General features: G+C 43.1%; 1 protein-coding gene across 1 annotated transcript in view; it reads right to left on the bottom strand.

The window, feature by feature from the left end:
• Window positions 1-8,649, bottom strand: part of PDE6B (phosphodiesterase 6B) — a gene marked incomplete at both ends in the record, with an annotated part of 19,782 nt that extends 11,133 nt beyond the window's left edge. Inside the window, 7 exons of the mRNA XM_082783914.1 lie at window positions 26-92; window positions 1,552-1,616; window positions 1,707-1,781; window positions 2,793-2,933; window positions 5,203-5,292; window positions 5,629-5,781; window positions 8,239-8,649. Of these exons, the coding sequence (XP_082640040.1) occupies window positions 26-92; window positions 1,552-1,616; window positions 1,707-1,781; window positions 2,793-2,933; window positions 5,203-5,292; window positions 5,629-5,781; window positions 8,239-8,649 (1,002 nt within the window). The remainder of the gene's footprint in view (window positions 1-25; window positions 93-1,551; window positions 1,617-1,706; window positions 1,782-2,792; window positions 2,934-5,202; window positions 5,293-5,628; window positions 5,782-8,238) is intronic.
• Window positions 8,650-23,924: the final 15,275 nt, after the last annotated feature.

Below are 23,924 nucleotides of genomic sequence, written 5' to 3'. Positions count from 1 at the left end.
AATAGAATCCAAACTATGTACTTACAAATCCACTTTCAGCCACATATGTTGGCAGTCCAGTTACTAGTGCCCAGTGATCTGGGGTAGGATTTCTGATTGAAAGAAAAATAAAAAAGAAAATTAAGGATATAAGTTTATTGAAGGACAATGATGATCTCAGAGATGAAATGTTTTCATCTGGTTGCACAATCCACATATACACATTTCTTTCTCAGCTACTAAGCAGTCCTGTTACTTTCAAACCTGCCTATGTGTGCAAGCATAATTTTTTCATGTAAATATTTTTGTAGTAAATATTTTCCGTCAAGGTTTCAGTACAGATTAGAACATACAATATCTTAGTCTGCAGAATATTTGACTTAAGAAAAAAACTGTTCTTGGTAATGGGGTTCATGTTTCAGAGCTACAGCATACAGAAAGATAAAAGAAAGTTTCTGGTTAAGAGAGTCTGCCAGACTGACCACTACTGTATCTAAGTAACGGGGGCTTTTCTTGAAGCATGAAGGTGGATATCCAATTTACAGCAATGTGAAGCGATGTCACCAGAACTGGGCAAAATTTCTGTTATGTCAGATTTGTCAGTCACTTGACATTTAACCATATCCTACACCAGTGGGAAAAGGTAGAGAATGAGAGTGCTGAGGGATAAAGAGGGATATACAAGAAAGCATTTGAAGAGATTAAGAGCAGATGTATATCTATGGATGGAAAGGAGCTGGTTGGGCACACAATAATGGGCTAGGAAGCTTGATCAGCAAGGTGCTCTTTCACCAGCTCCTGCAAGTGCAGTTAGCTGCTTTTCTCTTCTCACCTTTTGTTAAGTGAGGAGAAAACAGAGAGAGACACATGTCATACAGAAGTAGTTTGGAGTGTTAAACCACCAGGATGGTGGTGATGTCTTCTCAGAGCCCAGGGGAAATGGTGCCCAAGGCTCCTCCAAAAAATCCAGTGGCAAGAAGAGAGGGTGGGTTTCAGAAGGAGGGAATCTCGGTGTAGGGTCAAGAGAGGAGGAAAGGTCAGAGACAAACTTGAGGTGGAGTGACCAGAAGAGAAGAGAGAAGCAAGGGAGCTGGAGGACAGGTGGGGGAACAGAACAGGAGTGACCCTGAGTGGTCAGGAGGGTACCAGAGGGATGACAGGCAGGGCTGGGACAGCAGGTGCCTCAACACCAGGGCAAGCTGCATGGACTCAGCCACTGACACAGGGAAGGCACCAAGGAGTAGTTATGATTTGACTTGGCATGGAGAATAGCAAAACTGCAGGTAGTCAAATCAGTTAATTCCTGGGTATAAAGAGTTGTTCTTTTTTTTTTTTTTTCAGTGATTCTTGGAGACTAACTTACAAGTCAGGATCCCACTGCCCTAGAAGAAATCTCTGTCCTACAAAATGTAAGACAAAGCACCAGCTTACGATCTGGCTTCTTATTCAGTCTTCAGTTGGTTCTTTGCATACCTCCTTATGAACGTCTTTAAACAAGGGACAACCCTCGATTTAGCTGCACCCTGTCAGTACCAAGCACACACAAACAGTAGCAGTAGGCCAGACACTTACGGGATGACTTTAATGTCTTCTTTTCCATGTAATATATAATCAATGACTTTGTAAAAGACTATTTCCTAGAAGTAAAAAGAAGATCACTGTTAAAATAACAGGTGAGACAATCCAGCCAGACAAGAGAGACTTCAAGAAAGCTGGTCATCACTTACTCTGCCATCTGGAGTGCGAGGTCCTGAGTAGGGAGGAACTTCGCCCAGCAGCACTGGCCACAGATCAAAAAATTCCTGTGTTTCAGATGAAAGAAGTATATTTAGAGTGGAAAAATGCATTCTGCATCAAACCTCAAAGTAACTGCTGCTCTACCATGCTGGTTTTGGTGCTCCATAAACAAGGCATGAAACAACATGGCTAGATCAATATTGGTTGCAGCATAATGGTGCATCCAAATCAGGAAGTGTCAGGTGCATTATAAGGCTGTATGTAGCTATATACTGCTTATACACATAACTCCACTTCATTCAGTGAACAGCAAGAGCTGTACTCAAAGCAAGCAGCTATTTCAGTATTTCCCATGTTCTTATTTTTCCAGAGCGTGGCTATAGGGGTGACTTGCTACCTTGCTAAAGTGAAAGAGCATTTTTTTCTTAGGCTGCATTATAAAGCTTACAAAAGAGTCTTTACTACGCTAACAATCTTTTTATATGTCTCTTCATAAGACCAAGTGCTATAATGGCTCTGTCAATGTGGTGGAGATCAAAGTCAATGGTAGCCTTAACTAGCCTGACCATAGTGTAAAGCAGGGCTCCTATGAAAAATTTCTGTGTAACCCCCACATAAAGCTTGTCAATCAGCTTGCAAGCAATCAGACCAAATCAGAGTGGCAGAACTAACTCAGCTTTTTGTAAGTGTGCATTGTCACGAAGCCAAATTTCTGCTAAAAGCCTGGATTGTATGTGTATGGATAAATCCTCAAAGAGGATGGCTTCAGTGCTCCACAGGCTTCTCACTATATTTCTGGCATCCACAGACTTGGTAAGACTGTGTGTGTGCTTAAGGCTTTGACCAGGATTGTTGTTCAATGGTCATACATCTTTGCCCCTCCTCTGTCTTCCCAGTCTCTAACTCCTTAGGCAGTCCAGGGATAAGCTCTTTCCTCTCCCTCTCTTTTCTTTATCCCAGTCTTTCCCAGTTTTATCCCAGACTTTGGCTGCCCCAATAAACCTTATCCTTACAAATCACCCATCAGTGGATAGCAGCAAGGCAGAAAGACAAACAATTCATAGGTGAGCACTTACCTTCTGCTTGGTCATGTCCAGGAGGCCTACAGAGTACCTGTCACAGTTCAGGTACGCTCTCACTGTGTAGAAAGCCTTGTGGAACTGCCTCTCAATATCTGTCAGTTCCTCAAAAACCTTATTAGCTGACCACAACAGCACCTGCAGGACAAAAACCAAATGTAAGCATAGCCTCCCCTTGAAACCTGGACTTCCCAAATGTGTCTGTAATAACAAGGAAACTTTGGGTTTTTTTTTTAGACTACTTTTCCTGAAAAGTGCAATAGCAATACATATGGCAAAATGTAAAAGTGTTGCTTATTCTCACTGGGAATTACTAAGGAAGCATGCAGTCTGAGGAATGGTCATGCCATCACGGAGCACTATGTTAAAGTCCAATCTCGCACTGGTAGTGGTACCAAAAGAAAATTGGACTGCCTCACCTATTTTTATTTTTTTTATCAATAAGTAAAATCTTGCATCCAAACATAGCTAACACTAAGGTTGCAAAGGCTGGAGTTGGAAATACCTGAATGAGCACTTTCCTTGAAGCCTTGGCAGAGCTGTCTTGTGTGTGCATCAGCCTATGACCCACTTTCCCGTGCTCTGCTGCGTGGCCTTAAAAAAGCTGTTGCTAAGACTACTATTTCATTTGTAAAAATGGAGGTTATGCAGTGAATTAGGCAGATATTTCTGGTAGAAAAAGGAGGATCTTCGTGGGCCTAAGGGAGAACTTCATCATCACTGAAATGGTAATGCCTAGCTTAACTGGTGCCTGCATGCCTGCTGAGACTGGACTAGATGAGAGCCCAGGAGACAGCAGTGGAAGCACTTCAAAATGCTTGGGACATGAGGCACTATCACATGGCCATAGGCAGGAAAAGTGTGCATCACTGAGTCACTGGGGGCTAGTGGATATTTTTCTCAATTCTGACCTGCATTGGTCTCTGTTTCTAATCCATGAGATAGGAAAAATCTACCATCCTTTTAGAGTCTGACATGCTGCTAAATGCCACCAGCCTTTCAGCATCCCATAGATAGGATAGTGTTGTTGTTATGCAAATCATTAGTGGAAAATTATTTTTTAATGGCTTATTTTTGCTGTTTTACAGTGTGCAACAAAAAAGGATCAAACCCACCAACACAGTGAGAAGGACTGTAAGAAACACCTGAAGAAAGGCCAGATCATGGAACAATGTAAAGAAGTCTAGCAAAAATGTTATGTGGTTTTCTAATAAGATTCTTATTGCGCCTGCACCAGCAGCCTGAATTGTCTTTGCACAAGCCATTTTACTTACAGTATGTCTGAGGTTTTGTGGTTGAGACCTTGCAATGTTGTAATCCTAGACTATTTTCAAAAATGTCATTTTTGTTGAAACTTTTCAACATTTTGTCTGTACTTAGTCTGTATTTAGATACTCCTGGGTTCAAGTCCAGAGCAGAACACCCTGCAGGAGGTATTAGATCTTTGGGTATCTACTCTGCCTTCTAGCACCTTCCTTGCCTCCTCCAGTCCTTCTCAACTTCTACTGCATTACTGCTAAGCCCACAGAAGGAATAAACCTTAGCTAATTCTACCTTATTCTGATTACTCAGCATTGCTAGATGGCTCTAGCACCTGATCATTATTCATAGTTTTAGGAATGCTCAAAGAATTAGACAGAGAACAAGAGATGATGAATTGTTAAATGTAGGTGCTGAAAAAAGCTTCACAAATAAACTCTCATTCTGCATCCATTTGCTGAAATAGACATTCATCCCCCATAGGAGGCCTCACTGGTGAAAAAATGACTGCCATGAAGTGTAGTCTCAATTGCACGTCCTCTTCAATGACAACCTTTTGTCTGCTGCAGAAAGTGATTGCATGGATTCACATCCATCCCAACAAAATTCAAGAGTTCTTTCACAAAGCAAATCATGGAAATGAATCATGGCTGAACTGGTTCCTTTCAAAATACCATAAGTCCATAATTTATATTAATTTCTACCAAAGGAGACAAAGAGAACAGTCATGTGAGAATCATTTTACTGCCACTAAGAAGGAATTCTAAAGTGTGTGTTTTTTTGTTTTTTAATAAACAGAGAAGGAAAAAATACTGCATTCTTAATTGTTTTTGAGGTTCTTTCAGTGTTGATGTCTGAAGTGGCTAAATGCATCAGGAGTATTTCATAGACTGAACTCAACAAAACCTCTGTAGCTCAGTCCTGCTGAAGGTGGTGCCACTGCTTCAACTCCTTAAGTTTTGCCAAGAGCAGCAGGCAGAGAAACTAATGAGGGACTCTAAGGAAGGGGCAGTATCTGAAAGCCTTTGTGGACAACTTCTTTCTGCTCTTCAGGCACAGATCTCTGAAGCAGATCAGCTTCATTTTTAAAACCAGAAAAACTGGGTTTGACTTTGAGATACAGCCCAATCTGCTTTTTCGGTCTTACCTGGCCTCTTCGAGTCTCACAATTGTGAAGGTAACTCAAGTGATAAATTTTCAAGTTTAAGGATGCAAAATTCAGGTACTTCAGGAAAAGCTGTAAAGGCAAACAATGAGATTGAGTCAAATGCAGTAGCAGCCTCGTGTATACTGGATTTCATAACACCACTATAGCAACGTCACGGTAATTCCCCTGGATAAATGCTTTGCTTTGCACCACTGTGAGATAAGGCTTATCCCACAGTAATTTCCCTGAAAGATTTCTGAGATAAGCATCCTCATAATAAGCCTCATCTGTTACAGGGTTCCTGTAGGGGAATTTGCACCCATGGTGCTTCAGTAAAGCGGACATCCCTAGTGTTAAGAGGAGCAATCCATGTTATATAGCAAAAGCAACAACTGCTTGATAGAAACTGAGCTACTGACCACTTACTGTTTCATCAGAGCTGGTGAAGTGTGGGCCGTTCAGCTTATTAAGAGCCAAAATGACAGCAACTAGATCTTTGCCGTTCAAGATCGGTGTTGCAAGGATGCTTTTTGTAGTGTAGTCGGTGAGCTCATCAACAAATGGACTGAACTGGGCACACTGTTCAAAGGAGAATTTACAAATTAAGCACTTAACACAACATCTGTAGTCTTAAAGCCAAACCAAAGCACAGCCTAGAGAAGCTGCCTAGAGAAAGCTTTGTTCAAACAGTTACTGAAGAAGATAAATGAATTAGAAAATTGGACAACATACAGGTGATAAAGCTAGTACAAAGACAAACTGGCTGTAGCTTTTGATTACACATGCACTTTTTCACTTTTTGCAAAGATCTTGCTGATCAAGAGCTTTAATGTGTTGGACTTTGCCATGAGGAGTCTTTGCTAACCATCCTCAGATGACTGATATCCTGTACTGAACCTCCTGCCTCCTTTCCTCCAACACTGAATTGACACTGCGAGGTGCATATAACCAGTTTCTATGCTGTGCTGCATAGCCAGTTTTTAAACCAGTGCTTTCTAGTACAGGCACGATGAACACGTACCCCTTCTCAATTTTCTTCTGCTTCACCCTGGCCCCTGAAACTGCTGCTGGTTTGCAGGCTCCGTGGAGCTATCTAGCCATTGGTTCTGTTGAAAAATATTTTCCAGAGAATTCCCTCCCCTGTTGGTGTGAGCACCATTAGCCTTAGTCTTACATGTACAGCACCTAGCTGTTACTTCACCTCTCCTTCATGCAGCAGCAGACGTGAGAAACCGACCTATCAACACTGTATGTGATGGTGGTTTATGGCTGATATTGGAAAGCAGAGAAAAAAAAATGTGGTAGTGACCGTAGCATGAACCATGATGGTGCTGGGCCTTTGTTCATGGGATGGAAGGCAGGTTATCCCAGGGATACACAACTGGCACAGGTGACACATGGTTTCTGGCACTCTCTTCTTGCCCCAGGTCGGGGCTGCAAGGTGCAGATAGCACTGTCATGGTTTGGATGCCCAGAGAGGGCTGCCCTTGAGGGAATCACCATTCAAACCACAAGGAGAGTGCTAGATCATGCTGTAGGAGCAGCATAAAGGGAACTCAACCACTAGTTGCTTAAAATGTCGTTTTCCCCCTCATGCCAAAATAAAATGAAGCTCAGAAAGGGTAATGTGGGGAAGGCAGATAGCCCAATGTCCTGCACAGTGCCTTATTGACATCCTCTTCCTCACCTGCTGACAGGGAGTGCAGAGATGGCCTTGCTGACCCAAGATCATCTCCCTGTTCTGCTGAACATCTTGTCGGCTACATTTCCTTTTATTTGAAGAAGAAAAAGCCCAGAAATTTGACTCCTCAGACCACATTAGGGAGGCTGCACCTGAGAGAATAATCACTCCCTAGTGCCCCTTCTCCCCATATATCCCCCACTGTTGGCCTTCACTGCCAAGTAGGGCAGACCAAGCATTTAATTATCTGTGTTTCCTTAAGAAGAATTGATGTTAAGAATAGCGGCACCTGAAAGAACTAGAGTTGGAGTGCAGCACTTGGCTGGCAGCTCTGAAATCCTTCCTTATTCTCAGAGAAATGCCTGAAGAGAGAGACTTAAACCTTCCAAGTTATACACTGATGCAAATTTTGCAAAAGAATGGTTACAAAACCAAAATCAATATCTTAGCATGTTCCATGGAGGGCGACAAAGATATTGCTGAAGCTTTTGGATATGCTCATCCTGAGCAACAAACGGATGGATAAACAGATGGTCTCTTTGTAACTAGCAAACAATAGATTGAGTAATCCCAAATGCCATATTTGGGTCACATGGATTTTAGTTTTATACCTATGATTAGAACAAGCGGATTGTAATTGCTGCCATTCAGATTTACATGATTCAAAGTATAAGTATGAGGGGTAAATACTGTCATGAAAGCATAAGAATAAAACATAAAACTTCTGTGGATCCCTCCTGGTATTGCAGTGTGCAGCATCTACTGAAAGAGTGTTTTTTAGTCTAAGTATACCTCTTGAAGACCAGCCATACTCAGGTTGCAGTTAACTCACCTGCTCCAAGGTCCACACCCTTTGCTTGATAAAAATGCTTCTAAAGGTCCTTGGCCCAAACGGCACCAGACAACAAGCACTTACAAATGTCATGAGTGGTGGAAACCCCTTTATGGACCCATTGTAAAGGGTTTCTCTCTGACTGTTACTCATGGAAGGAAGATAAATGTGTGTGGAAAATTCTAGGTGTGTTCGGTACAGATCTGACTACCTCACTCTCTCTTCTCCGCTGCACTCGAAGTGATTTATTTATTTTAATGAGATAGGTAAGGTGTGACAGAGCACATGTTTGCAGGCATTAATGTCCAATGTAGTTGAATGTGCTTAGCTTCACCTTGCTCCATAAGTGAGATTGGAAGCAACTTACACACTGTCTACTGGTGCTTCGGTTTCCACTATAGAGCAATTACAATGCAAGAGTTTTGACCAGGCACCAAGGTTCCCTGCTATCTCTTGACCCCTTAGAACAAGTAATCATGCAAGCATTTTGTCTACAGAGTGAATGAATAAATGCCAGACCTACCTCGCTGACATCCTTGATATTCATGGTTTTCTTGGTTTGTGCAACATAGCCCACAATGCCTAAGTCCAACGGATAGACTATCTCGCAGTCTGGGGAGACCAGGCATTCCTCCAGCGTGCTTCCCTCTTGGATGTTGAAAAGCCTCGTTGCCAATTCTGGTGTGCCGTTTCTCTGCCTGTACATGAAGAGACTACAGCGGTCAGCATGAATAAGGGACCTGATTCTTCTCAGGGTCTTGAAAACAACTTTCTCCATGTTGATGCTTTCTTGCATGTCTTGGATCAACTCAAAAAGTATATCACTTTCATTGTCATCCCAGGACTCTGTTTTCACTTTCTTCTCAAAGTACTGCTTGGCAAAAGCAGGGTTTCCATCAAGAAACTTTTCCACGTCGTCTTCACTAATGCTCATTGTGAATGTCCTGGATCTTGTAACACGTAGTAGTCCAAGGATGCAATCTATGTGAGGAGCACTCTTATCTCTGATCTAGTTCCTAAATTTTCATAATAGAAGATGATGCTTCTCGAACGACCAGGGATAAGGTAGCACTGCAAAGAGAGACTGTCATCAGGAAGGTATTCCTTTATACTGCCGGAGGTGAGTCTGTGGGAGGACAGATCTTCTCAACCAAACAGATTAGATGACCTCTACAAAAGCTTTGGGTCAACTTTCTTCTTCTTAATCTAAATGCAAACAAAAACTGAGTATTCGCAATATCTTAAAGTGCTATCCCTTCTCTTGATAAGCAGAAAACTTACAGAAACAATTATATTGAGGTTGCAGCAACAGAGAAGAGCTGCATCTCCTAACATTGAAATAAGCTCTTTAAAGTCTAATTAAATATATACTGCTTGGACCTAATCCTAGGCTAACAAGGTGAGCATCTTATTATTTCTGCTCTCCCAGCTTCTCTAAGAAACATCTCTCATTGAATGTTAAACATGTCAATCTTTAAAGCTTAATGAAGTTATTGGTAGAGTACGGCAACTATAAATTATGTTTACTAGTCATTAATGAGACTAAAAAGAATGGGTATTTCCATGCAGATAAGATAAGGATACATGCACACTCCAGTTGTTCATGTAGACTTGATGTCAGATCTGTGGAGCTTTTTTGATGGGAAATGAACAGCATTTCTGTTCATGAGGGAAGTGGATAACATCTTCTCATTGGTTAAAATGGGAGAAGCTCTCTGAATGGCCTTCCGTGCACTGTTTTGGAAGGGGCACTTAAATTTTCCACTATGAATAATTTACCTGCCTTGGAAAATACAAAACCCAGTTCTGGTTTAACATAATTTCAGTGCTGATGTTGACAGGGTTAATTCTACCCAGGCCATCTTGTTTGTCTTCCTGATTTTCCTACCCTACCACTGCCTTAAGACCTGTACCATGCATTCTGCCCATTCCTGCACTCAGCTGTATTTCCCTGCCATCTTTTGGGGGAAGAAATACAGAAATACTCCAAGATTAGAAGCAGTGTCTTAGAGGGAATAGATGCAGCCCATTACCAAGGTGGACAGAAATGTGTATAATAGCTGTCTTGTGGGTAAACAGGACACCTCTTTACTGCTTTGGTAGACAGAACATGGACAAAGCACTTAGGATGCCCTTAAGAAAGTTTTGGGCCAGCTTTTCTCCTGGAACTGAGGCTTTGAAGTGACTGATAGCACACAAAGACTTCACAGGTATAATCTACAGACACTCTTGGTCAAGATTAGCAAAGGAGGCAGTCCAGGATCTTGAGTGTCTGCTAGTAGGATATTGTGCTGAATGATGTGTCTAACAAGCAATATCAAAACTGAAAAGCTGTCTAATGCCAGAGAAGAGTTGGCTGCACTTCGTGCCCCTAGATGTGGTAGAGATTTGCCTGTCCGACTATGCATTTCTTTCTTCTTCAGCTCTCCATGCAAGCTGTGCTTCCTGTGTGCAACAAAAAGTACATGCTGGCCTTTCGAGATTTCGGCTTCCTGCATTCTGACCACAGGCAGTTGTGTTCCACCACCAGATAGGAGGCACACAAGCTGACCTCTTCATTTAACTGCATTGAAAACACAAGATACCTTCAAGAGTGTAGGCTTGGGCAGATAGTTCCCGGAATCCCTTAAATTGCAGGCTAGAATTTTCACCCTCATTGAGCAGGCCATGCCATAACTCTTGCTTGTGTGAGAGGTTTTCCTAGGCACACTGCAGTCAGATGTTCTTGTTGAGCCAGGCCACAATCAGCCACAGATCTCCCTGAGCTGATCTCGTCCCAGCAGTAGCAGTGGGCCTTAAAAACCTCTACAGATGCAGGGTGGTGGACCAGCATCCCTGGGGTTCATCTAGCTGTGGGAACTTCTCCAGTCATGCAAGGTCTGGATGCAGTAGTATGAAGCACATCCTGCACAAAAAAGCACGATGGTCAGAACAAAAACAGTGAGATAATTCTGCTCTTTTAAGGCTTTCTCTTTTGCATGTTTATCCACTGCTGTAAAGGTTATTCTGTATTTTTACAGGTGCTGTAAGGCACCAGTCCTGAATGCTTCAGCCAAGGCTTTTGAGGCAAATATCACAGAAGCCACTACTCTACAGGGAAATTGAAAAAATGCGCCAGGGTCTTCATCTGTGGGGAACAGGGAGAATCATCATCCTAAATTCTCCATTTTACTGGAAGATAGCCAAAGCTCACCTGCACAAGGAGAAAAGGTCCAGGCTGCCTGCCCAGATGAATATTGGCACTACTGCCAAGAGTGCACAACAGCCCAGATGTGACTGTGGGTGCCTAGAAAGAGGGTGACAGGATAAGGAGCAGAGGCAGCAATACTAGAAATGCATATGCATGTGGGCCTGGAGCTTGGGAAGAGGACAGATGTGGAGGACCTTATCTCCCATCAGCAGCAAGGACAGATTAGCTAGGTGATGATCAGTACCTCTCCACCTCTGAAAGGGGAAGTTATCATCTTCCCACAGAGGTGTGCAAACAGAAGTGTAGGAGAAGGTGGTTAACAGAAAAATCCTTTCAGAAGATTACAGGCAAAAGAGTGGATACTGGAATCAAGATCTAAAAATGTATTTATAATCTAATATTTTTTTTGCATTTCCTCTTTCAGTTCCTGGATTACTGGAAAGGCAGTAAATTGTTGCATCAGCTGGTTGAACATCTTAGACACCTTTATGCTAGCATGGCAGAGATTTGCTGCAGTAGTTCACACAGCCAGGGCATTAAAATAGAATTGTTTCTCCAGAAGACTGTTGAATTAGGTAGTGTATCCCAGGGGCACACGTTGCCTTCAATGACCACATTCTACAGAGGGACAAGGACCACCTCAGCACTAGCATGGTGGGGGTCTGCTCCAGATCTCCAAAATGGAAGAGGATGGAGTCTTGTTGCAAGCAACAAGCACAGGACCCTGTAGCAATGGGAAATTTTAATTGCATTACATCTGCAGGGAATGCAAGAGGTTGTAGTCTGTCCAATAAGATCTTCCATGTTACAGCAGTTCTCTGGTTACAGAGGGTGGCAGAAGGAGCAGAAGGGTGTTTTCTTTTAACTGGAGTCAAGGGGAAAAACTATCAAAGAACTTGAAGGTGGGGGGTAGTTAAAGAGAGCAAGACCATGAAGTGAGAGTTTGAAATTGGAGAAATAGGCCATTTTGCTAATCTTGTTAGAAAGAGCATATTACCACATGGTAAGAGTTAATCTTAAGAGATGTGTATAAAAATACCATGAATCAGTAAAAAAATGGAAAGCCAGAAAGGCCAGGATGCAAAATTAGATGAAATTAGGAACATGAAGGACAAAATGAGCATTTTCAGTTACCATACTGGAAAGAGTAGGAATATCAAGGACAGTATTGAAGGACTGAAGTGTTTAGAGGGCTACATGAAATAACCTCTGAGCTGTCAATGTTGTTCCGTTAATTTATGTAGTCTTAATAAAACTGAAAAAAAAATAAAAAAAGAGTTTGAGAGTCTTCCATTAGCATGCTTTAATATAACTCTCAGAAAATAGGGAAAAAAAATGTTGTTGTAAATAACTAGATGAGATAAGTAGTATTCAGTGTGGTTTTGTTAAGAGCAAACTGTTCAACCAGCATAAATTTCTGTACACCACAGTAAGAAGTCTAAAAGTAACACGTTTCATAGCTCTTGGCTTCAGGAAATGAAACACGAAATAGTCTGTCTTAAGGTGAAGGCTTTGATGAAATACTTAAAAGGTAGTGACAAATCTCTTTGGAAGAAGAGAAGTAATTGCTAGCAGCTCACTAGCAATGAAATGTAAAAACTCGTTCAGGAGGATTCTCTGCAAAGGTTGTTCTACTGTAGAGCATCTCAGTATTTCCACTGATGAGTGGAAAAATGCATATTAAATTAGCATATATGCCATGGTCAATGTGATTGAGTACCATCTTTTAAATAAATTACAAACAGGTGTGGACTACAACCCACAGAGGATGCATGTAAAGCCTTGCTTATGTGGAACAGTCACCTGTTGAATTCAGGGTGGGCAGTGAGCCACTATCTGAGCTTATCACAGGCTGAATACCTGTGAACACTGATGTGCAGAAGGGGATATGCATCTATTAGAAGGAAACTTCTGTTGTGTAACACAGTTTACCAGCTTGTACAAAATAGGTAAGTCACCTGGAAGACTGGGAAAATGTGACCTCTAAGTAAAGACTGAGGTTTGTCATGTCTCTTTTGAGTCATCTCTTTTTTTTTTTTTTTTTTAAACAAAACAGTGTATGTATAAATGTATAAAAGACTACTGCCAAGAAAGAAGAAAAAGCCTGTTCTTCATGGTCATGAAGGACAGGAGAAGCTATCAGATCTGCAAGGGAATGGCTTCCACAACAGTGGGAACAGGGAAACACTGAAAGAGATGACTCCCATCTTCTCTTAGATACCTCCAGAAATAGAGATGCCATTCTTTTCCTAATAAACATGCCACAAGTGATACACACAAAATGACGCCAGCTTGCTGGAAGAGGTATGGACAAACAACTTCTTATAGGTGGAGGGAATCCCATTTTCCTGAGGGCCCAACCTTCCTTCTCCACAGCCTCTTAGGACAGTTAGGAGTGAGGAAACAATTCTCCGTGCATGAGGAAAAACTTCCTTGCAGCAGTGAAAGTCTGCCATATGGGAGTAATTTTTGTGATTATTCATGATGAAAGCCAGAATCATCCTTCTGCCTTTCAAGGCCTCCACCCAAATATCAACCTGAGCCCTCCCAGCATTCTGTAAAACACCAGCTTTGTTTCATCCCATACCAACAGGGAGGGGAAAGGACAGTGTAAAATCACACACAGTCCATTTGGGATGCTGGTGTTCCAGAGGAATGAAGCTTCCTATCACCTGGATTTTGAGGATGGTCTGAAGTTAAGTGTAGCTCTGTGGCCTGACAATTTTCCTAACCCAGTGGGCCTTCCTTTTCCCAGCAGGTCCTTTGTGGAAGGAATGTTTTTTTGGGAGCTAACAGCCACTTTCCTGAATTGTTTCAATGCCCAAGAAATGGGCTGTACATCACGTATCTCAGCACAGATCTATGCAACTGGGGTGTGTGTTCAGGATGCCCTGTGTTTGAACAGAAGGCCTTTTGAGATTGGTACCATATGGTGTTTTCCATGCTTCATTTTTTATGCATAGGCTGACATAACCAGGTTTAGTGACCGTTTTAAGGGGTATACAAATCATTGTATGCACTTTTGGGTTTTGATTTGGGAGCTGAAAAATTGCAAATGGGGAAACTGCTTGTATTGAATCAAAGTTGACACCCTTTTGGATCTCAACCTGGCAAACTCCTGCACTTTTCTCAGTACAAAACGTTCTGTTCAGTGCAAGATAAATGTTTTTGTTTTGAAACATTTATAAGAAAACCAAACAGTATCCAACAGTGACACTCCAGGCTCCAAACACAGAATATTCAAGTTCTTTCCTCCAACTGCAGGTCTGGAAACTACACAAAGCGATAAGATTTTTAGTGGGAACCCACAAAGGTCCCGAAGTACTTAAGTTTATAGCCACAGAAGAGGAGAAACTGAGGTAGCATTGGTTAAGCTAAGCCAGAGCTGCAGTGTAAAAGAAACCAGGTAGGGTTGGCAGGTGGGAATCTAAATCATCAGTGCAAAGGGGTGCCAAAGCAACCTCCTTGGAGGAGCATGGATGGATGGACCCAGAATTCAAAGCATGGTTCAAAGGCTGCATGCGTTCTTGAGGCCTTCAGGGAAACCTATGTGGCACCGTGGCTGGCATAACAATGATAATTGAGGTGGATGCAGCCTAAGCTTGCATCTGGATAATGCTGTTTGATTGGGCTTAGGCAGACAATGGAGGATTTTGGAGGAGGATGAGGCTGCTATTTTAGGAAACTTGCAGTAGGCTCTCACAGCATAATAATATCTGAGCACGTGTGGTTGCACACATTTGTTTTTAATAGCTTTAAAACTGAATTGCAGCGTCGGCATAACACCTCCGCCTTGTTGGGTGTTGGTGGATGTCCTTTGCTAGAAACCCCAAACATTTAAGCTGCCTTGAGGGCTTGGCCAGTAGCTGGGAAAATGAAGTGGAGTAAAATTTTATTCCCTTGGAATAAAATCCCTCCCTGTTGAACAACTTGTATCTCGGACTCTTGATGGGAAGCTCCAGTTGTGAAGGAAAGCAATCCAGCAGGCATGATGCGAAGCATACTGCTGTTAGGGACATTTGTGGGACTGTGTCCAAAGCAGATGGAGCTGATAGTACCCATAAAGCAAGAAAGGGTGATGGCAGAAGCTGGGGATGATGGGTCTGAAGACGCTTGTGCCCCTCCTTCATGGGAACAGTGTTTTTCTCCTAACCAAGAGCCTGCGGGGCGGGGAGCTGCGGGTGGCTAATTTGATTAGCCATTATCCTTTCAGGATGCTGTATTGACAGCTACACTCAAACCTTTCAGGCTCACTCATCCGTCGGCATAACGAGATTGCAGCTTATCTGATTTACCAAGTAATATTCTCATGCCACCTGCTTGTGTCCAAGAATAAGCCTTCCTGCCTCGGGCTCGGCCAGCCCGCTGAGGGTGACGGCTACGTCCCTCGTCCCTCGTCCCTCGTCCCTCGTCCCTCGTCCCTCGCCCCTCTGGCACCAGGACCTGCTCCTCGGCCCACAGCCCCCCAATCCCCCAGCTCCACGAGGGGATGGCGACCAAAACCTCCTGCCCAGAAGCCTCCCCCTGGCTCCTCCCGGTCCCCCCCGGCACCTTTAGATGGCAGTGCAGCACAGGCCTGCTGGGCCCCGGGGACGCCCAGCCCAAAACAAGGCAAAACACGGCAAAATACAAAACTAAAAAAGCAACAATAAGCCAGAGTCAGACAAAGAAACCTCTCCAAGTGCAGAATCTTGCAAAGTTTTAAAATGAATGGCAGTATTTATTCATTTTTTTTTTTCCATGGTAATTGCCTAGTGTTACGAGGGATGTTATGTCGGAGACACTTCACTCAGAGGGAAAAACCCTGTGCAAGAGGCTGGCCCTTGCACTGACCAGCACTCCAGGTCATGTTCTGGGATTTCAAAACTTTTCCTTACACTCCAGCACATAAATCACTTTGGGATTTAGCAGCTCTGGATGATATTTTTTTTTGAGAGAGACCTTTGAGTAAAGGCATCTTTGCTACGCCAGAATACTGGTGTCCAAGCCTTGAGTAAGTCAGTCCACCAAATATCTCATGGAGACGTGACTTCTTGTCTTTGTCCTCCTTGTATCCATCACAAACATGCAGAGATTCCCTTCCTCTTAATTTTAAGGTAAGATGGCTCAGTTAAAAAATAAAGTAAAAAATAATTAAAAAAAAAATATATTATTGCAGTATAGCAAAGGTGGTAATTTTCTTCAATGAGACTACATGGGTCTATTATTTTTCAATTGACTAATTTTATCCAAAGCTCTTGGAACAAATCACTGAAACTTAGATAAGACTGTTACTTACTTGGTCAAATGTCCTGTGAAGCTGAAGAACAAGAGAGATCATTAAACTCTTTGCAAGTTCTATCATGTGCCTTTTTTTTTTTTTTTTTTTTTTTTTTTTTGTGCAGCCACTTTCTCCAAATCCTCCGTGTATGAAATTAGGGAAAATGAAATGTTAGAACACACAAAACATTAAGAAGGAACACCAATGTCATGACGAAGGGCACAGAGAGTCTAAGAAAAACTCAGTTTTTGCAGATGTCTGGAGAACAAGAGGGTAGCATCTCAGATGAGTGAAATGATTGGTGAAAGCATGGCCACAGTAGAAAGAAAAGGCAGAAGATAGGACTGCCTAGCAGAGAAGATGTGGAGAAGTGATTCTAAATTCAAGGGTGAAGAAAGAACAAAGAAGATGACAAAGTAACAAGGAAGAAAAAATGGGCTAGTGAACCCATAAAAATGGGGGAAACGGCCAGGGACTGAAACTTAAGAAGCTATATGTATAGCACAGAGAGCATGGTGATTAAAAAGAGTGTTAAAAAGCCCGGAGGGCCACGGGTAAAAGCTATCAGAAAATGGCCCACCATGCTTCTGGCATCACCTGTTCAGAGAAATCCCTGGGCCTGTCACCGGCAGAGATCTGGGGGATGAAGGTGATTGCTGAATGCCGATAAGGCTGTCAGGAAGAGGAAAATCAAGGCTGCAGGGGTCCCACAGGGAATGTTTCAGAGTTTTCTTTTGGCTGCTCAGATGGCAGCAGGTGATGCCATGTAACTCTCACCACAACAGTCCCAGGACAACTATACCAGGCTGGGGAGATGCTCAGGGAATTATATGTTCCAGTGAATTTAGAAAGAGGCTGATGGCATACTGAGATAATGAAGATGGCAGCAGCTCAGGGACAGGCCTTTCCACGATAATATGATGTGTTGGGCACTGGCCTGCACTCACAGAAAGTGGCTTCACTTTCACTTCACCCCCTACTCCTTCTCTCCTTGCAGCCAAGGAATGTTTAATGTTTGCTTCTCTGCAGGCTGAGGAATGCTTTACATTTGCTTCCTGCAGCAGAGGTTGATGCAGTGATAATAACAGTATTTTGAGCGGGCACTTGTAACCATTTCTTTGAAGCTATTCATGCAATTTCCACAGTTTCCTTCTTGTTGCTCAGTCTGAAGTGGACATAAACATGGTCTTCAGGTCAAATGCATTCAAGCTGCAAGTTTACAGAGTTGGTAACATGTTGGGACCCTGAGAGTTGGCTGGAACCTTCAGACCTCTCTGTAAAATAAATCAACCTGTTACTTTAGTGCCCCCAGCTGACAAGAAGCATGCCAAGGTGAGAATGTTGAAGTTTCCTACCCATGAAAGATTTACTCTAACTCAGTTCTCGCAGATTCAAAGAAAATCATCTGCTTACATTATAAAACAAAACAAACAAACAAAAAAGAACCCCCTCCATAAAAACAGTGTTAGTTTAATCATCTTTGATAGCTTAGGAAAACAAAAAGAGAACAAAAAACCCCACCACAATTATTTTCCTTTTTCCAAAGCAATATAATGTAGGCCATCCTTTCCTCCCACAGAGAAAGCAGAGAGAGGAAGCTGAAATGCAGGTGTATGTGAAAGCCTTTGGCTTATTCTCCAGCTCTGTGACTCACTAAGCCTCATGTTCATGTGCTGCCCTTTCCTTGTAGCACAGAGAAGTCCTCTGACCTAAACCTTTCCTCCTTAGTCTGCTTCTACCTTCTGTTGCAGATGGAAACTGTGTCCTTTAATACTTACTAAGGCCAGGTGCCTGACTAATGGTCTTTGGCCGCATGCACATAGAGATTCCCGTGGCTTTGGTAATTTGTGCTTCTGGTTTTAGCTTTTAAATCCATCTTCAGGGCTGGCATGGACATCCTGTCTTATCCAGAACTGCTCAAGCTCTGTGCCAGCAGTATGTCTTTTGTAAAGCACCTTCAGATGCATGCCATGTAAGGAGCTGTAAATACCCTGTTGGAATAATCTGGAGGCAGCACTTGCTGTCTGCAGCATTTTAATGTTCTACCCTTAGACTGTGCTTTACAGTAGCTTAGAGCCCATAGATTTATTCCTGATTTTTTGGTGTTAAGCTTCTTCCATTCAGAAACTAAACCTAAAATGCTACACGCATATTTTGTACCTTCAAGGACGTTCGCATGCTTTCTATGCCTCTTATCTTCAGCAAGCATCCTGGGAATAACTCCAGGGATTAAACAAGCTCCAGTCTGTCACCCAACAGTGCATTGATGTGGCATGCACTATCTGCATCAAGGAGACAACCTATTTCCTCCTGCCTCCCCCCAGGAAAAGAAAAACATCAGGCCATTAACATACCCTAAGACTGTCTTCAAGTGCAAAGACTTTAGGCCCAGACAGCTTAATTCCCCTTCTGTTTGCAGATGCCATCCTCCTCATCCACCCTGAAAGTGCAGTGCTGTAGTGGGTGCCCTCCGTGATCCAGGAGCTGGGGCAGTGACATAAAAATACAAATGTTGTGGCTTTAAACAGGTGCTACAACTGAAATGGATAAATCTGCCAACATATGCAAATAGCCCAGTTCAGTAGCAGTAAATGTAGACATACTATGGTGAAAAGAAAGTGTAGTAGCAAATGGTAGATATAATATAAAATAAAATAAAAATAATAAAATACGTATCAACTTTATCTGATGGTCAAAAAGTGTCTTTTTGATCGAGTTTTTGCTCTGGGCTTGGATGGTCTCTTGGTTCCGAGCAGCAAGAGGCCATGAGGGGAACTGTCATGACTTGGAATGGAATCCAGCAGCTTTATTGATCAAGCTGCTACCATCTTCCACACAGCTGTGAAGAAAACAGGTGATGGCACGAAAACTGATCTGCTCCTTTGGTCAGCAGATCCCTGCATATTCACATCCCAGTTCAGGAGAGATTTAGCCACCTCTGTATTCACTCTGTGCTGCCAAGGCTGAGGGGCTTGGGACAGAGGCAGTAACCTTTTTGACAGAGGCCAAGCCCTCCACATTGTCCCTGATGAAACCACCAGTGAGACTATGCTCTTAAAGCTTGAGAAAATGTAAAGTGAGAAAAGTCCAACCAGGCCTGTTGCAGCAAGGCAGTGCAATTAGAGGGACGAACTCTAATGATTATGTTGAATACAACACCAACTGCAATGCAGCCTTGGAAAGTGAGCAGACAAGCATTTGGGTCTCATCTGCCTGCTGGCTGCAGGTCTAAGAGAAATGGCCCCTCTAAGGTCACAAGAAGTTTGCACTAGCTGCAAGGAAAAAGCAAATGTCCCTGCGTGGCTTTGAAATTCAAGTTACACCTTTTTGGTTAGTGGTGTGCAAGGAATGGTGGTGGGGCATAATGCCTTCCCTTCATCCCTTGCAGCCCAGGGATGCAGAGCAAGGGGGACAGGCAGGACCGAGGAGGACAGCCCCAGGGCCAAGCACCCATCGCAGCAGGGGAGCTGAGACTCCTTGGCTCCTCTGTGCCCTCTGTTCTTGCTTGCCAGCTGGGGGGATGTGTGATTCTGTCTGCCTGGGCTGTGTCATGTGCAGAGCAGCAAACAAGCCCCTGGTCTATAAACTACCAGTCAACATGTTTAGCAAGAATGCCATTATCATACTCCAGAAGGGGAAAAGGTGCCTTTCAGTTTATGTCATTTAAAGCAGCGAGGTATTTAAATGGCGCCTTAAGAGTTATAAGGCAGTGATTTATGCTGCCTTTTTTATCTAACAATGCAACACACCCAAGAACCTTACCCTTGAATCACAGAGGAACAAACTTCAAGTGATTTTCCCGTCATTGATATTGCACCGCTGTCTTTGTAGGAAAAGATCAGCATTTCTGAGCAGAAGTCACAGAAACCGAGAAGTCCCCAGCCAATGGCCTCTGCGTGTTCTGCTGCCACAGGGAAGCCTCGTTTCTCCTGCCTTCTGCCTGGGTGAGGCAGCAGGGCAGGCTATTGCTGCCCTCTCAGGGCTTGGCAGACCTGGGGTGGGGATATGGGTGCAGACAAGAGGTGTGTGACACCCCAGCAGGAAGCCCCGAATCTGTATCAACACGAACGGGAGCTGAAGCTACAGCAGGAAATCCTCACGCCTTGCAGGACAATGGCCACTACTGACTCTGTCAAAGGCAACTCAAAATGCACCTGCATAAAGCTGTTCTCCAGCATGTTGGTAAACAAGCCCACAACTCGATTGCCTGCTGGACAGCAGGAAACTTAAGGCCTGATGCAGGAGGCTATTTAGAGATCTCAGGCTGTGCCATCGGCTGCTGAGCTAGCACATGTTGCTAAATCTGAGCCAGCAGTGCAATTGCAGTAATTCGCAGAGCAGTTTACCCAATGCTTATTCCAATAATAAGGTATAAGAAGGGGGGCTGCTAGGGATAGGAAAACCCAAACTGCTGCTTCTGTATTTCATAGGATAGGGCAGAAGATGACAGTAATCATCTCACCTGCACTCCAGTTTTACTGCAGGCATTTCAAACTACTGTCAACTCTTGGGCTGAGTCCAGTAGACTGGACATGTGTTTTCTTTTGCCTAAGCACCTCTTACATGAAAAATCAGTCAAACAAACAAACAGATAGTTTTGGTGAGCAGGTCTGGAATAGGCTCTTGGATATTTTCACTGATAACCAGACCCTCCAGAGTACCTCTGTCTTTATAAGATCCTTCTCATGTTATATCAGATATAACAGGCCTGGGAGTATACTTAGATGTCTTTCCCCTCTTTTATTTTTTTTTTCCTATGCCCAGCATGAACTACCATAATACTGTAAAAATGAAGTTTAGTTTGATTTTGTTTCCTTCTTTCTCCAAACAGCAAATAATGGAGTGACAGATGTTATAGTCACCAACCAAAATCTTGTGCTGTGATTAGCTATTATTAGCATGTCTATAATCTCCAGGGGATTAAGTGGTCACCTAAGCATGGCTTCAAGTGTCACCTATGTCTCACAGGGACATAAACTAATCTGTTTTGTTGGAAACAGATGAAGTGATAAGTGTTTTAAAGCCCTTCTAATTTACAGAAAACGCTGTAGTTCATTCCCTCTCAACTCACCACTTCGGGGTGGACAAGAACAATTCTGCGCTCAGATGTTTCAGGGTAAATTCCTCAGAAAAGCTGCTGGGCACCCAACTTAAAGCAGTCAGGAACCCACTCCTCCTGTCACTCTGTAAGTGGCCAAGCATTTCAAGCACTGTCTCGATTTTCCTTCCACTCCTAAATGCAGCAAGCGCTGCTGGTGAACAAGATGTGAAGACAAGGAGCGTGTCCCAGGGAAACTGAGGCTGGGCAGCATGGCGTGTGCACGAGGCCACAGGTAACAAGCTGTGCCTGAATTAAGAGAGCTGGTTACCTTCACACTTGGTGCTGGAGGCTGCCAGCCCTGCGCAATCCCTCCAGGGACCCTGCTGATCCCCGGGGCACAGTGCATATGGCGAGCGGACAGCTGCAGCTGAAGGATTAGCCCGGCAAATGGCCATTTGGCATCTCTCTAGAAAAACAGGCCAAGGGTCGAGGCAGGACAAGGTGGATCCACATTGCCCAGGTCATGCTGCAGCAGCTGGGCATGTGTCATCTCCCCACATCTCCAGGTCCCGGTGGCCCTGGATAAGCCCAGACACAAACAACCAAAGGGAGAAGAAGGGACCATCGCTCATAAAGCTGACCACCCCCAAGTGCTCCATCAGCTCTCCCCTTCCCACCAGTGCTGAGGAGCAAAGCCCTGTCCTGCTCCTCACCCAGGATCAGGTTTTGGGTACCCACCAGCCTCCAGAGGGTCACTCCCCTGTCAACTTGCCCAGGATGCCTTTGAGGCAATTGCAGCACCACCGTGTTCTGCTTCACAGCTCACCACACGGCCTCCCGATCTCATTTTCAGGAGACAATACCTTTGTCACTATTCTGTGGGAAGGGCAATTGCCTGTAATGACAGGAAATTCTGTAGACAGTATTTTGGTAGCTCCTGCAGACACTTTATTGGCAGCTGCCAATATCCTGCATGTGCATATCTGGTGCGGGGATCAAATACAGACCTGGTTGGTGGTGTTTGGAGATGTGAAGGCGATGTCCCACCAACTGCTTCTGCACAAGGTCTTCACCACCCAAGGGTGTACTCCTAGCCATGGAGTACTCCTCTGCTTTCTTTCCCTACCATATCACTGGTTATGATTGGCTCCAAAGCCAGTTTTTGTTTAATCCAGTCTCTTTTTTTTAACAAAAACAAAAAGCAAGCTTCTGCTTTTTTATGTACGACGTGCTTGTGAAGGGTCCACATGCAAAGCAGCCTCTGAAAGATAATTTCATTCTGCGCATTTGGAGAAACAAGGCACACACCCACCAGACGGCAGATGCAAAGTATCATTGTCTCCATCTAAGGTGGAAGTGGAAGCTGCACAAAGGCCAGAACAAAGTTTCCCCTGGCAGCAAGCTGGCACTGTCTTTCCCACATAATGGGCAACCCTTAACAAGTTATCTGAACTACAGTCATCCCCAGTGAGGATATCCAAGGCTTCGTGGCACCCATCAGCCCAGTGGGAGAAGTAGCCACCAGTGATGGCAACTCCTAAGTGAGTGTCTGAAGTTTTCAGTCTCTGTCCAGGTGACCCTGGGTAGGAAGAGTACGTGGAGAGCCTGTGCAGTTGGGGAAATTTTCTGATGATTTTGGGAAATTGAAAGAATGGCAGGCAGTGTTTACTAACATTTTTTTTTTCCTAGCCTAGCCATTTCTGCATTCTTTTATTTTATTTTATTTTATTTTATTTTATTTTATTTTATTTTATTTTATTTTATTTTATTTTATTTTATTTTATTTTATTTTATTTTATTTTATTATTTTATTTTATTTTATTTTATTTTATTTTATTTTATTTTATTTTATTTTATTTTATTTTATTTTATTTTATTATTCTACTTCTATTCTATTCTATTCATTTTTTTATTATTTTTCCTTTTGTTCCTTATTGCATCCCCATGGAAATCAACTTGAAAGAGCATCATGGGAAGGAGAGGGCTGTAACATTTATGTCATTTATGTAACTGGAAATGTTGGCAAGTTGGAAAGAATGTGTATAAAGATGTTTCACTGCACAGATGTACTGGGCATTCCAAGGCTTTGGTAAGAATATGAGGGCAAAAATCTTTATTTTTGCACTCCTTATGTTTGTTTGTTTGTTTTTGTCTTTTTTTTTTTTTTTTTTTTTTTCAGCAGATAATGCATAGTATCTGTCTAGCAGGGATCACCTTCATTTGATGATGCAGATATTGGAAGTGCTAATGATCTATCTGCCCTGTGGAAGCAGTTAAACATGAACACATGCCTCTGCAGATGGGCATGTATGGTCCATGAGGTTCCGATTAGTGCTCTGTGCTTATTCTCCCAACACGTGTAAGAAGCAGAAAGACTTCAATGAGACAAAGGTGCGGTACAATCACATCAGCAAAGTTATTAGCTTTCTGGGCAGCTTTTTTCCATTATGTAAAAGCTGTGTTTGTATTAGTATAGCAGTCAGACCCACCAGTGTGAGGATTACAGCTGGTTTTTACATAATGGATTATCCAGATTAAGCGTTTTATTCAGGCACACGAGCAAAAATAACCAATTAGTGACTTTGCAGATTAATTATTTAAAGGCAGCTGGAGGGCAATTGACACAAAACTCTCCTGCTGACTGCAGCCCAAAGACTGGTGCAGAGTAGTCTCGGGGATCTCCAGCATCTCTACCTGACAGGTATGTCTCTTTTCAGC

Source organism: Aythya marila (assembly GCF_965140915.1).
Source record: "Aythya marila genome assembly, chromosome: Z".
NCBI lineage: Eukaryota > Metazoa > Chordata > Aves > Anseriformes > Anatidae > Aythya > Aythya marila.
Note: the sequence above shows the minus strand (reverse complement) of the source record. Positions and strands in the feature narration are given on the sequence as shown.